At 39.1% G+C, this 15,822-nt stretch overlaps 1 protein-coding gene across 1 annotated transcript in view; it reads right to left on the bottom strand.

Annotated features, from left to right (window-relative positions):
- The window catches only part of LOC132107960 (lissencephaly-1 homolog A), a 42,016-nt gene that overhangs the window by 2,864 nt on the left and 23,330 nt on the right, over nt 1-15,822 (bottom strand). Inside the window, exons 3-8 of the mRNA XM_059514336.1 lie at nt 9,917-10,001; nt 8,193-8,267; nt 7,782-7,988; nt 3,510-3,678; nt 1,203-1,305; nt 617-845 (exon numbers count right to left, since the gene is read on the bottom strand). Of these exons, the coding sequence (XP_059370319.1) occupies nt 617-845; nt 1,203-1,305; nt 3,510-3,678; nt 7,782-7,988; nt 8,193-8,267; nt 9,917-10,001 (868 nt within the window). The remainder of the gene's footprint in view (nt 1-616; nt 846-1,202; nt 1,306-3,509; nt 3,679-7,781; nt 7,989-8,192; nt 8,268-9,916; nt 10,002-15,822) is intronic.

Raw genomic sequence — 15,822 nt, 5'->3', positions numbered from 1 at the left:
AAAATAAAATGGTACTTTCGTCACCTTAGGCCATTAGCCAATACCACCGATGTCATTTCAGACTATTTCAAACCATTGTACATGACAAATTTAGATAAGAATCAAAGAACCCATCAAAATGTATTTAAAGGGCACAGAAAAGAAGAGACCAATACAAATCTCCAAATATCTGCACAAAAGATAGATTTATACAAACAAAGAGCCATTGATTCAAACCTTTTTTCTTGTTTTTTTTTTTTAAATGCAAGGTTAAAAGAAGTGGGGGGAAATGGGTTGACCTTTAATAGCATCTAAAAGCTGGTTTCTTTCGACCTCTGTGTAGACTTCTTTTAGAAATTCTTTTTACCTGATATTTTACTGTATTCATTACGAATTACCATAACAGTACAAGTAGAATCCTAAGTATGATTTTCATTTACAATAAAACTAAAATTAAAAATTAAGGTACAGTTTTGTGGGCAAAAAAAGGTCTAATGACTATTGGCAATAGTATAGTGGGTTCATTGAAAAGAACTGTTAATGTAAGCAGCTTCAGAAAGCATCAACAATTACTGAAAATATATATATATTTTTTGCATATTTGCCATTACAAATGCTATTTTCACTGTGCTCTCACCTCTGAGCCAGTCGCCTCTAGGATGGTGGGATGGGCGCTTTCAGGGGCCCAAGAAATGCACTCCACAACATGCTCATGCTCACGCAGCTCTGCCTTGCACTCTTTTGTGGCCACCACCCAAACACGCACCGTCTGGTCATTAGAACTACTAGCGATCAGGGTCCCGTCTTGGTTGGGCCGCACCATGCGCACCCACTCTCTGTGACCGGTGAATGTCTTGACACAGTACCTGTTTAGCAATGCCAACAAACACAGATTTCACCACATTTAGCACTGTAAAGAACATGGCTATTATAAAATAGCATTTGCAAGTTCACATCTCAGATGTGTTTGCAAGTCACAAGAGGTTTGCTCTATTTGATTACAACATGAAAAAATGCTTTGACAGCAGAATTTCACTTTGTTTCTTGTTCAACATTTACACGTGCTTTTCAGCTGAAGAAACTCAATGCAGTAACTAAAAGGACTGATTTGTTGGAGAAGCCTATGGTTATGTACATTAATCTAAGATCAACAACCTTTGTTTTGGCAGCCAAGAACTTATAACCAATATGCAAATTTTGAGAAACCTTGCTCAATGACTTACCCAGTGGCCACCTCCCACATTTTAATGGTTTTATCCCTTGAGGCAGAAACTATGTGATCTCCATTGGGCATAATAGCTACAGATGAAACATTATGGTCATGCCCTGAAAAAAAAAATAAAGTAAAGAATTAAGTGTAAAATTCTCCAGACTGCCCTGAAATTGTCATCCAAAGAAGAACCAACAATGTCTGAGATGGATACATTGAATTAATTTTTTGATTCAGCACATAATATACACATTTCTACCATACAAATCAAACAGTCATGCACATTAGCATGTTACAATGAGTGGTTAAGCCTTAAAACATATTGAAAAATTTAATGGAAAATAAGATGCTGCTAATTTGCCTTGGGCTGCTTTGTTCTCTCAGTGTGCGGGAAAAGAGATGAGCTAATTACATAGGACGCCATTTTCCAGCTCCTGAATGGATGATGAAACCAAGTAGCCTAGAAAAAGCAGTCTTAAATATGGGGGGAGAACCATAAAATGTTATCTCGTCTCAAAGAGGATAATTAAACTGCTGTCCAAATCTCCTAATCTTCTGCTAAAGCAGCCGACCCACGAAGCGAGATGGGAGAGAGGGAGAGAGGGAGAGAGAGAGAGAGAAAGAGAGAGAGAGAGAGCAGAAGGGGACTTGCAAACAGAAGGAAGGGGGGTCCCTATGCCACCTCTTCAAATCTGTGCAAGACCAGTCTACCCTCGTCTCAGGGCAACATGCCAACTTTAGTGATGGGTGTAAATTACGAGCCTTTGGATTTGTAGATATTACAAGCTGGCGTACACGTTATTTGGATTATAACCACTCAGGATTTACACATTTTTGATATGGATAACAAATGACTTGAGGAAAACTCTGAGAGCACTTATTCATTTTTGTCATGAAACATGAAAATATATTTTTTATGAATGTAAACTAAAATGTACAAAATGTATAAATTGATTAAAAAAAGTTCAAGTTCAAAAGCAACACAGAGGGGACACTATCCATCATTACGGTCCTGAAACATTGCAAAAGCATGTGTATTTTGATGCACAGTGCAAACTGTCTGATAAAATATTTGTGCATTTTTTGCCATGTGCATTAATGAGGTTTTGATACTGTTTGAACTTCATAATTAGTGGAATGTGGAAAGTGGCTGGATGGCAGAGAGTTATGCCCCCAACCCCCTTCTCTTCACAGCTTTACACATAGACTGTTTTTGTGCTTTTCCAATCCTGTGGTGAGATCTGACCTGAGCTGAAATGGGGGGTTTCATTACACTTAAAGTGTTAATAATCCATCTAACACAGTGGAAAACTTGTTGACATAATACACAGCCCGTAAGACAACATGCAAATTCACTTGTGGTGTGATCTCCCATTAGAAAAGCCTGAAGGCTCACATTTAATATTAAAATGTACCAAGCAATTAGGATTTTAAACATAGGCACATCCTAAGGAACACATTCTGAGAGCAAGAACAGGATCTCACATTCGTAGAGTAGGGTGGGTGTAGTTAAAATGCTCTAAAAATACATCTTAATTTTAAGAAAATTTAATATAGTATTACAGTATATTAAATATATTTTAATAAATTATATAATGCAGCCTTCCTACTCTTATTCACATTTCTGGGTTTCACAGAAGTGGAAGTCATTATAATTGGTTAAACTTATATCAAAGTGAATAGGAGACTTAATTAAATATATATTTTTTGTGTTCTCATTTGGTTAAACCACAAAAGAAAATCACCACAATACTATTTTCACAACTTTCAAACAGCAGTCAGAAGAGAGTCAAACAGTCAAATGTCAAATTTACTGTCACTCCCATAGCTGCTGTATTAGATAATGCCTCACATTTTTTGTAATCTGATGTAAAAGGTAATATAATAGAAAGTACAGTATAATAAATGTACAATATATATTTTTGTTCAAATATTTTTTATTTAAATAAAAAAAAAAAAAACCTTTCAGGAATTACAATGCTGATGACAGATTGCAATGTTGAAACGCATCATACTCTGTGAAAAGGGTCCATTGAATTATAATATATCTATAGTTATTAAATATTACAATGATTAGCCTATAAAAAAATAAAACTTTCATAAACAGCACGGTAATATTTGAGAAAATGTGTTAAAGGATGGCTTCTAATACAGGAAGAATGTCTCTTATGGATTTGTTGGCAAGCTGGCACATTAATGAGCTGCATTCAACACCTGCCTCCTGACACTCTACACCCCCCCCCTCCCCCCCCCCCCCCGAGACGCCCCTCAGCTCCTAACAGTTCCCAGAACCAATGACAACATATGACACCAAGCTCACCGTGCATGGTCCTGATACACTCGAAGCCCTGGAAGTCCCAGAGCTTAATGGTCATGTCCGCTGAACAGGAGGCTAGCAGCTTTCCAGTATGGTCAAAGGAAATGTCCTGCACCGAGTCTGTGTGGCCCTTGAGGGTCCGCTCAAAGTCGCCTGTTTCATAGTCCCATACCTGGATCAGACACAAAGCACATGCTTTAGACCAAGATAAACATCTCTTCAATAAAAAAAAAGCCATTAACTTGTTTGGCAGCTTGTTATGATAAGGTAATGCATAAAAGACAGGTCTGGGCTTGTAGCTGCTATTATATATTCAGCTAAACATTTGTCATGCAGCCAGCTTTTAAAAACCATCAAACATGCCTGATTGCCCTCTGGATATAATCTGAACATTTCATTCAGCCTTTATCTGCCTCAAGAAAGAATTGTCAGAATTTCTTCCCATATTAACCTTACAGTATCTACTGCACTCCAAGCGAAAACTCTGGCTGAATATTTTGACATCATGTTTTCCCTGAAATTCTGTTTTCATCATTTTATTTATCATTAAAGCGTTTTTGTGAAGCGAGGCGACTGTTATCTGCTTGTTCGCCTGGATGCAGAAGTATGATAAACAACCTCTGGGCTTAATGTGATGATCAGGATTCAGCAGTTTCTAGGCGGCAGACACAGGCATAAGCTCTGTCTGCTGCACAGGGGGCCGGCGACACAAGCCCTTCCACCTGCTTATCTGTCTCCTGCTTCCAAAGAGGTAGACTGAACCCAACCAGCCGAGGTCTGACAAAAAAACATGCATGTGGAAAGCCTGATGTGGCACAACTGGGCCAAGTCAATCATGTAAGCTTTACCCATGTTGCTGAGGCTGCAATACTATTATATAGAGTGTATACTACTTATATCTGCCCTCACTGATTGGTCTGCATGTGCCTGGTCATCAACTTGCTTACCTTAACAAAAAAAATATTATTTTCATACTATGGCAGATAACAATAAAAGGCCAATACTCGAATTAAATGCTATTTACCTAAATAAATGTATAAAACACTATTTTTATTTTAATATTAAATATTTCATTTTGAATGCTTCAAGTGAATTTTGGCCTAACAACATTATAATATATAGCATAGAAATGGGTATTCATTTTAAGATTTACTAAAGATTACATTAAAATTGTATTAAATTATTAGTATTTTTTAAAGATTAAACTTTTGCCATCAAGTTAGATGGTTACCTAAAGAGAATTTATTTATTTATTTTTGGGTTTATTTGGGATAAGAATAAATAGATAAACAAACAAACAAAATTAGCTGATAACCAACACAATCCCAGTACATCATGACTCCTTAAAACTCTGAGCCTGAACCAAGACTGCATGTAACCAGGCTTCAAATACATGGGAAAGGAAAAATAAAAGAGCATGCTAAAAATCAAAGATGCAGTGCTGCATGAACCAAGAGAGCTTATTTTAGACTAGAGTGTTGACTTCTCAGACAAATTGTGGCGATGAAAGATATGACTGCATGTTTGAGTGCATGTCATATGTTCATGCGCATGTATAAAATATCAGTCTGAAAAAATATACTTTTGCATGAAACTGAACTGCAAACCATTCGGGTGATTCAATAACCAGGCTAAGCAGAAGCAGAACTATCTTTTCAAGTGGCTGACAAACTGCTGATTAACAAAAAGAAAAAAGGTCTGCCACAGCCGTCTTACCACGTCTACATTACACTGAGCAGATTTCAGGGTTCAGGGTTCCTGACACTTAGCTCTGGATATGTGGATGCAGAGAATGGCGCAGAATATAACTGGACCAGCTCTAGCTGTCTGACTGAGGGCTGCCCATGCAATTGGCGAGGGCCTGGGATTTTAGGGAAGGGTTTAATAGAACAGAGTACAAAACTAGGGCACAGACAGGTTGGGGGCCATAGCTGCCGGCACTGAGGGAGTAGTTGAATCACTCGAAAAAGCAAGCATTCAGAAAAATAGAGGAACCCTTTGTAGGATTGATTCCAAATAGAACAGAACATAAGAGAGGGTACCTTGCATTTACTACACCCTCTGAATTGTTTGGCTGATCTAAAGAATAAAAACATTTCTTCTTGACTGTATAAACGCACACACAAAAAAAACTTAAGTGGCTATAAATAGGTATAGATTCAATTTGTGCCTGTCCTTTTGGTAGCATTACTGAGGTTGTGTGTACGGTTGCTGGGCATGGTTATGAATAGCTGGCAACCAGAAACGGGGCTTATTTCCATGGGAATGTCACACTGCTTGTGCAGACTTGTGTTTTTTGTGTGTCTCAAGAGCCCCTGTATGACCAAATCAGCAGAAAGAGAGGACAGTGGCTGTCTGCAGTGAAATTTACAGCTCATTCAAGACAATACACTATAATTATGTCAACCAGCAATGCAGGTCAGCCAAAATTTGATGAGCCATTTTCACACTGTAAATCATGATTGGATCTAGTGTTGTCAAAAGACCCGGTACTTCGGTACCAAGTCGGTACTAAAAAAATGAAAATGTCACGGTACCAGGTTTCTTTAAGTACCGGTGGTACCGAGGACCCGTTCAAACCCAGTTCTTGACGCATACAGCGCTATGATTTCCGCGAAGCAGAAAACGCGGACGGAATCTCAAAATCCAGTCATGAAAATGAAACTTACATTTTAATATGGACAGTCACGGAATTTGTCAAAGTTAGCATAAATTAATCAAATCAAATCTCCATATGGACCAGTATCTGTAAATGTTAAGCCGCAAAAGTTGGTTGAAATCTGCATCCTGCATTTTCTGCGCGTCTCTGTGTGAATTAATTAATGGTTTGTTTAACTTTACTACATAGACTGAAGCGCATGACGCTTGCAATAATGAGGACATACAACATCACCAGAACTGTTCTGAGTCACTTCACAAGCATTTTACCGTTTCATTTGAGTAAAACCAGTGTCAATTTAAAGGTATTCACGGAAAACCGTCAAAAGTGAATAAATTTTACTCAGGGCGAGTAAATTATGTCTATTGTAAGCCATCGGCTAAAAAATTCCTCGATTTTACTCGCCAGTGTGTGTGTCTTCGAGGCTATTATAAGATTGGCGCAGATATATTTTCACTCGCTGAACACCGAGCGCTTCAGAGTTCTCTCTCCATCAAGCGATCTGTACTTTTCAATTCATCTCAATGGACGCACAGTACACCTATATTTGCCTCTTTTACGGTCTATGGTATTTGCCGAACTGTAAACTCTGTGTGAAGGAGCACGACTCGCCGTCGCTTTGCTGATAGCTCTGTTTCTCACACATGCAAAGAGAGAGAGCGAGAGTCTTACCACGCTGAATCGACTTGCTACATGTAAACTATATTCTTTGTTGTCTTCTCCGGTCAAAATAATGTAGTTCATTTAGAATTATTCATATTTTCGAACAAGCAGAAGATATGCCGGTTTCTCCGGTAGTGGGCGGAGCTAATGCGCAAATGTCAATTTCATTGGCTGGCGCTCATCTTTTACCGTCCCTGTTTTGATTTCAGCAAATCAGTTCGACCGAACGCAGACAACGTGATTAATATTCATGAACCCAGCAGCTCATCAATCCATAGTGCATTGTATATTGTTAGTATGGTAGTAGAATTAGTAGTATTATTATCTTTTAATAATAATTATTATGATCTATTACTATTTTTTTTTTACAGAAACCCTCAATGAACAAAAATATCTTAAGCATCACCACCACTCTTAATTTCAGATAAATGACAAATATGCATTCATTACAAATTCATTTTTACATAAAGGCATTGTGCTAGAAATATTACTATTATTTTGTAAAATGTATGTGATACTGCTACTACTGTTAATTAAAAATTAATCACACAATATTTCTTCCATGTTTTAATTTTAATAGCAAATCCCCTTTATTTACCAAAAAATAAAAAGACAAATTAAATTTGGGTGAAACTTGTTTACTGTTTTTCATAATTATATTACTTGTAGAAGAACTTTAAACACAATTGTAAATTAGTATAAAGAATGGCATTGGTTTTATTTTTAGTGATAAAAAGTTTTTTTTTTTTTTTAATTATCATATTTTTGTGTTTTGCTTTGGTACCGAAATTGGTACCGAGAACCGTGGATTTTCACTGGTATCGGTACCGAATACTGAAATTCTGGTACCGTGACAACATTAATTGGATCACACCAATTTATCAGAAATGCAAGATCGGTTTTGGAGGGTATGAGAGTGATTGATAACCCACAAAAGATAGAGAAGACCTCACCTTTATTGTTGCGTCCTCTGAGGCAGAGACTATGACGCTGAAAACAGGATGGAATATGACTCTGGTGACAGGACTCCTGTGGCCGCTCAGGGCGTATCTCTCAGGAGGACGGGGAATCCATTCTTTGGGATCTCGCTTCTGCCCAATTGGCCCACCTAAAGTAATCTCTTCTTTCGCCTCATTCAGTTTTGATTCTAATTCCATCACCTAGCAGAAGGCATAATAGGTAAGACTCATTACACACATCAAATCACATGAATGAAAGTGACATTTTTGGTTTTGGATTTACAGCTGCAGTAGTTGAAATGCAGCATTTCTTAAATTTAGCATTTCAGAGCATGAATAGTAAATGAGTCAAGTCTGCCTCCGTGGATTTTAATAGGATTTGCATTAAATATGAAATGCACAAACCTTTTTCTGTAATCTAATGACTGAAGTCCATTTCTTTTCCAATAGACCTGCATACTTCTTATCCAATTCCTCATTCTGGTGACACAACATAGCACATAAAAACAATAAGAATACAAGAATTTACATACAGCCTTTAGCAAAAAAGAGGGCATACACCTATCACCCCAGTGGCAACTGCAAATTCCCTGTAAATCCCTTCACATGGGTTAATCTCTCGCAGACAAAGAGAGCTTACCAAGATTACAATTACACTTACACAAACACAGCACTGTGAAAAATTTACTTTAGGGTGCCTGGCATTAACTAGACCTTTCTGAAAGTCACATTTATTTCTCAAAATGAGAGATAAATGATTCCCCATTGGCATTCTCTAATCAAAAACATTAAGTAGCAAAATATAATAACTACAGTACAACCAATGGGGTGTCTAATATCTTATTTATAAATTAATATACTTATAGGTGTGTGTATATATTTTTTATTTATTATTAAATTGATTTGTTCACATTTTAATTATTCAATGCTTGTGTTATTCTATTTAATTATATTTGTGTTAATTATACACACACACACACACACACACACACACACCATTATCCTCATTCATAACTCTCATTCATAAAAACACACAAAAAATACATTCACAACTCCACTTCATTAAAGACTTTCAGCCTAATTCTGAGCTATGAAAATCCAACAAAACTAAAACCTTGCATTTCCAATCCCTGACAGAAGACATTTATGTGTTTTTAAATATGCAATCTCACAGTCTCAGCCGGAAAGCTGTTTTAACTAGACTGTTCTCTAACCATCAGAAATGCATAATCATAACACAGCTCCCAGATCTATGGGTAATGAAAAAAGGCTGCTGCAGACAAAGAGAATAAGAGGCTCTTCTGGAGTAATATCAGAGGTGTCCAGCAGAACAGGTGTTGTCTGTGTGATGACAAGTGGAGTGAGAGGGGTCATGTCATGCGTCTCTGAGGGAGAAGGGCATTTAAAGCCTCTGCAGAGGACTGATCCACCATCTGCCTGGACCCTCTGCTATGTATGTTGGCCAATGGTTAAATACCAGTCTCATCAGCTGTGCCAGGCTCTAATCACTGCTGTCTGACAGTCCATCAGCTCTCTCTAGCCCTCAGAGAGCTACTTTTCATCTACTATCTATGCCTAAAGTCACAAATCCATCTTATCAGCTGGAAGGATCGATGATGAAATCTCTTCTACTAAATGAGGCTGTGTTAATAGCATTCTGGTTAATTAAAGAGAGCTTTTAGCACCATAGGCCACCTCTCGGTCCACAAATCTGATCAATAATTCATGATCTTTCTTCCCTGTACAAAGGAAATAAACAGTTTTTCTTCTGTCCAACCAGGAGTGTTTTCAAACAAGAGCTTCTGCGTGTGCCAAGAGCTCTCGCATTTCCAGATGGCATATTACAGTGAGGTATTTTCTCCTGAATTGGAGTAATTCTCCTGGTCTACCCTGTGATAATGGAGAGACACTATTTAGGAAGTCCCTTTATCAGTGTGATCTATTGCTGAGACAGGGAGCGTCAGGTTTTACATCTTCCACACATCATAATTATCTCAGCACTGCCTTAATTCAGCATGTGCGCCGTCAGTCACAACCTCACACAGAGGCGCCAATTAAACGGGGAATACTTCAAATTAAGAAATATTGGTTTGACTGGGGTTTAAATAGCGGGGGGTTCCCACACTCACCATGTCTAATTCCGCCTCCTTTTTGAAAACTGAATATGCCTCTTCATATCCGTTGGAACGAAGGTAATCAGCTATCGCTCGGTTTCTGAAAAACAAAGAAAAGCCTAATTAGTTCTTTTGATAACCTGGCTTAATGATTGTGGATTAAGAAAAGAGCTGTAGTAAGTGCTTTTGACACAACTAAAAGAACATGTGTGTCTGAGCACTAGGGCTGCACAATATTGGAAAAAAAACTTGCATTGCGATATTTTGTTTTTTTTGTAATATGAGAGGAAAAAAATAATAATAAATTCACCAGATGCCTTGAATTGAAAAATAATCAATGATTGGGGTGATTTTGTAGAGTAAATCAGCATAGAAAATAAAAATAAATATAAGGCCATGCTCACACAGCAGCAGAATACGGTTGTTTTTGAGTCTTTAATAAGGTTACGTTCACACACAGTCTCACACCAAACTCACACCTTTAAATTTTCAGGATTCACAACATCATTCTCAGAACACACGCACTGTGTGAACAGAACAGGACCAGACAACTATTTGTCTGTCACGTCATACAGTGCAAGAGTGAGCCGCTCTGCTGCACAAATGAGCATTTACCGTCTATGTGTTTTTGGTAACTTACACTGGCAGGAAAAATGAGCTGCGTGTTATCTGAATGTTTTAGATCCTGTCAGTTTTCCACCGGAGCCCCTCCCGTCAGTCTTGTGTTCTGTGCATTATTCAAATGCTCCATTCCACCCAAATATAAAAGCTGATGTCGATTAATGAAGATTTGACGAAAGAACTCACGGCTCGATTGGACTCTTGTAGTGTCAAAGTCACTCACTGTCTGCTGCTGACAGCTTGGTCGTTACTTTATTTTATTTATTTATTTATTTTTACTAAAACTTATATTTAACAAACGAAAAATGCTCCAAATGTTTTTCTAAAGTAACAAAAAAAAAAACAAAAAAAAAAAAACGAAAGAATCACTTTGCTATTACATACAAAACTGAACAATTTTAATAGCTGAAACAGTAGTATAAGCTGTTTAGGGACTATTTAGCTGTTCAAATCAGACACTAGAGCTGTTTCCCAGTCCTGGTCCTGGAGAACCCCAACACTGCACGGTTTTGGTGTCTCTCTTATCTGACAAACACACTTTTGAGGTCTGGAGTCTTCACTGATGAGTTGAATCAGGTGTGTTTGATCAGGGAGACATCTCAAATGTGCAGTGTTGGGGTTCTCCAGGACCAGGATTGGGAACCACTGCACTAGAGCATCCCTTCATTCAGACACAGTGTTAGATCAGATAAGAATCAGTGTAGAGGGAAGTAGTCTGGAAGATTTTGCTGCTAGAGAGTGTGGCCAGCTGGTTTAGCCAAGGCCAAAGATCAAGAACGCCAAACTACAGGAGTTGGCCATCCGAGGGGCATGTGACTGCAATGGAGAATAGTTCATAAGACATTGAGCCAAGAGATGTTCCGTTTGAAGCCCTTAAAACACTTAATTTAGATTTTCTTTTATTTCATTTATCTTGAGATGTTTTAAGTTTAAATTTCAGTTCAGTGAAGCACTTTAAGCACTAACACTTTTTTTTATATTAAAGTTACCTTTCTTGTAGAAATGTGCTTCAAATAAAGAACTTTGTTGACCAGATTGTAAGTTAATCATTTAGGCTACAAGTCAATATTGCCTATATGGACAGTGATTTTTTTTTTTTTTTAAGTGAACTTGTAAAACTGCAGTGTTAAATGCGAAGTGGTCGAAAATTTGGGTGCACCTAACTTTTGTGCTGGTGCACCTAAGAAAAAAAAAAAAGAGTTGTGCAAAACCAGTGCAAAAAGTTGGTCTAGAGCCCTGATTCCTTTACCTTCTCTGGTTGTTAACAGCTCCTTTGAATCACATTCAATCACTATTACCCACCCTTTTAAAATACATTCAGTAGTTGTTTATCCACCCTAATTTAATTTCTTGTATTAATTAAATGTGTTGCTCTCAACCTTTCCTGACAATGGTACTCCCCTAGTTATGCTTGGGGACTTCAACATCCATCTAAATAAACCTCAGGCTGCAGACTTCCACACTCTGCTTGCCTCTTTTGATCTCAAGAGAGTGTTAACTACAGCTACTCACCAATCGGGCAACCAACTGGACCTTATTTACACACGACACTGCTGGTTACTCCACTGAACACAGATCACTGTTAACAACTAGATCCTCCTGTCAACCCTATTGGCAAAGGACATCTCAGGAACCAAACTCCAGTGGTTTGAGTCTTACCTCTCAGATAGTTCCTTCAAGGTATCTTGGAGAGGTGATAGGTCCAAGTCGCAACATCTAACTACCGGGTTACCTCAGGGCTCTTAGCTGCTCTCATCTCCGCTTGTCTAACAGATATTTCTTGCTGGAGGAAGGACCATCACCTTTAACTCAACCTTGCCAAGACAAAACTGCTTGTGGTTCCATCAAACCCATCGTTTCATCACAATTTCACCATCAAGTTAGGCACATCAACTAGGGCTGTGCGATATGGACAAAAAAAACCTATCACGATTTTTTGATCCATTTTGTGATTTCGATTTAAATAATGATTGACACACACAGGCATGCTTTACAGTCATAAATGCCTTCAGTATAAATTTGAAACATATTTCCAAAAGAAAACCAATGAGAGCTTTATCAAAAAGTTGTAACATTTCTCTAGAACAGACTTAAGTCAAAATAATCACTAAGTAAAGATGTCAAACAAAATCTAGACATATGGCAAAAAATTACAATAAAAAAAAATAATAAAACCCGTGTTCAGGGATGTTTTTTTTTTGCCATGCGTTGGTCATAAAGCTCACTGTCGCGGTGCCTCAGGAGTTATACGTTTTGCCCAATATATTTATTGCCCAAGGTTCACACGTACTCCGTCTGCAGTGTGTATAGAGTAAGTTACATGTATGCAGTTCAGACGCAGCAACGAGAGTGCATTATTGTAACGCGTAAGCACATTAAAATAATGCACGAGCGCGAATCTATCTGCTCGCACGCAGATTTCCTTTGCTCTGTTAACAAAACCAGACGCGCGTGCTCGGATCATAGACTGTATAAGGCTCAGATACACGCTGCCTTACAATGTGTCTCCTCTCACTCAACCTGTGTCCTGTGCACTCACAACTCTCTCTGTGCTCATGCGCAATATATTAAATCTTTTCGCGCTTTCTATTTATAACCTTTTCTGTTCTCATCTTTTACCGCATGCAGTGTGAACGTTCTGATCCGTTAACATGGGCTCTGGAAAAAAAAGGCTACGCATCACAGACAGAGTGTGTGAACCTGGAGTTAGGCATATGCCCAGTCTGCTCTGTTCTCACGCTCCACTTAGGTGTGCTGCATCCTGATTGGTTCAGATAACATACTGCGGGAGGTTGGGGAAAATAGTGCTATAAACGATTTAAAAATCGCACAGCCCTAACATCAACCATAGCTCCTTTAAAAATATCCAGAAACCTTGGAGCTATGATTGATGATCAGCTGACTGTCTCAGACCACATTGCTAAAACTGCACAGGGTCCTGCATATTTGTGTTATTCAACATCAAGATGATCTTCACAACTCCTTGTTCAAGCTCTTGTTCTGTCCAGACTGGACTATAGCAATGCTCTCTTGGCAGGTCTTACAGCCAGTTCTATCAAACCTTTACAATTAATCCAGAACACGGCAGCAAGATACATTTTTAATGAGCCAGAAATAATGCACGTCACACCTTGTTTATCAATTTGCACTGGCTATCAATAGCTGCTTGCATAAAATTCAATGCACTAATGTTTGCTTACAAACCCACTACTGGCTCTGCACCCCTTAAACAAAATTCATTACTTCAGACTTATGTGCCCTCTAGAAGCTTGCAGTCTTCAAGTAGACGTCCCTTTATTGTGTCATCCCAAAGTGACTTTCAATTAAATGTTCCCTCCTGGTGGAATGACCTGCCCAACTCATTCCGAGCAGCGAAGTCGTTGGTCAACTTCAAGAATCGACTAAAAACACATATCTTCTTTATTTGACCATCTAATACTAGCTCTCTCTATTCTAATTCTATTCTAAAAAAAAAAAAAAAATGTATAGCTCAAATACAACGTGTGCACATCCACAAAGAATAATTTTACAAATGCTTTCTACTTAAATATGGAAAGAATATGTCAGTTTGAAGGAAGCCTCCACCTCTGTTTTCAACACATTTTGAGCTGCTAAGGAGTCAGCAAGACTGTGGTGAGCATAAGACATTCATTGATAGTGGTTATAGTGAAAACAAAGAGGGCTGTCAGAGATGCCACTCTGCTGTCCAAACACTTTCTGCCATTATGATGGCAGAAGGATCCACAGCCGTGAGGAAACAAGGAGCCCAATATGTAAATGCTGTTTCAGTGAGACAGCCACATTGTTCACATATACTCTTAAATTAAGATCAAAATCAAGATGGATAAAAATATTTAAAACATCTATAGACCAGACAACAAAGAGTCTAACAGCACACACACAGGGAAAACTCTGGGTGTGGCACAGTTAGTCAAGTGACATGTGAAATACACACACACACACACACACACACACACACGGGTTTCTTCATGGTTTAATCAGTCAAATTTAAGACTTTTTAAGACCTTTTTATGACTATTAGGATTTGAATTTATGACCTAAACGAATTACAATAAATAACTTCATTAAAATTCCTTTCAAAAGTCTTTTTATTGTTGACTTTCATTGAAAGTAACAAGTTTTATTATTTAAAGAGTTATTCTATTATTTCTTAAGATTAAGAAACTGAAGCCTTCGCCTTCTTTTTCTTGAGTATCAAGAACACAGGAACACTTAACAATTGTAACATTGTAAAGTAACACTGTAAATTAACAATTATTTTATATATACAAATCAAACCAAAATTTATTCGACACCTTGAACATTTCTCACATTATTACAGTTTATTTGCTATTGCTTCTAAAATGGTTATAAAATATGACAAGAATTTAGAGTTAAACTCTGACAGAACAAATTCGTCTTGATAATGTCATAACTTTGATAGATTGTACGTAATGGATTACTGTGACGAGTGGGGCGGGGCCGAGGGACATGGGAGCGAGGCCGGGGGAGTGATTGGAGATGAACTACACCTGTTCGTCCCACCGGTCTCGAGGCCCATGGAGGAGATGGAAGGATATAAAACTGGAGCGACGACAGTGAAGGACGAGAGAGGACCAGGCCTGGGCTTTTAGTTGTGTTGTGATTTTTATTTTATGCGCACCAGTCGTCCGTGAGGGGCTGGTGCGCTGTTTTGTGTTTATTTTGTTATTAAAATGTTTTTGATTGTCCGCCGGTTCCCGCCTCCTTCTTCCGGATGAATATGAAGGTTGATATCGTTACAGTGGTGCCGAAGCCCGGGAGAAGGAGGGACGCGCTGCTGAAGATCCCTCGCCGCTGTGGTGAATCCGCGGTGCCAACGAGCTGGCGAGGAGTGTGCCGCCATGGACGCTCGAGGCGGTGGGCTGGAGCGAGTTGCCGGGGACGGGCGAGCTCGCTACCGGCCGCCCACGATGTGGAGGGACGGCTGCCGTCCGTGAGGGAGCGGAGGAGTCGGCGCCGTTCGCCAGGTGGCCGGAGCCTGCTGCCATCCGCCGGAACGGGGAGGAGCAGGGAACGGGGGACTCCTGCCGGCTGCCCAAAACCGGAGGAGCCGTCGCCGTCCACCGGGCGGCGGAGGAGTGTCGTGCCGTCCGCCGAGGGCCGTCCAGTGCCACCGCCAGGCACCACGGAGGAGATCGCCCAGCTGGTGGAGGGCCGAGCAGCGGTGCGTCTGGGAACCGGAATTTTTTTTTTTTTTTTTTTTTCCTCTCTCCCCTCTCTCGTCTCTGTCGCTCCTCCTTCCATCTCCTTTTCTCTCG

This window comes from Carassius carassius, chromosome 28 (assembly GCF_963082965.1).
Source record: "Carassius carassius chromosome 28, fCarCar2.1, whole genome shotgun sequence".
In the NCBI taxonomy this organism is placed as follows: Eukaryota; Metazoa; Chordata; class Actinopteri; order Cypriniformes; family Cyprinidae; genus Carassius; species Carassius carassius.
The sequence above is the reverse complement of the archived record's forward strand: the minus strand, read 5'-3'. Positions and strand labels throughout refer to the sequence as shown.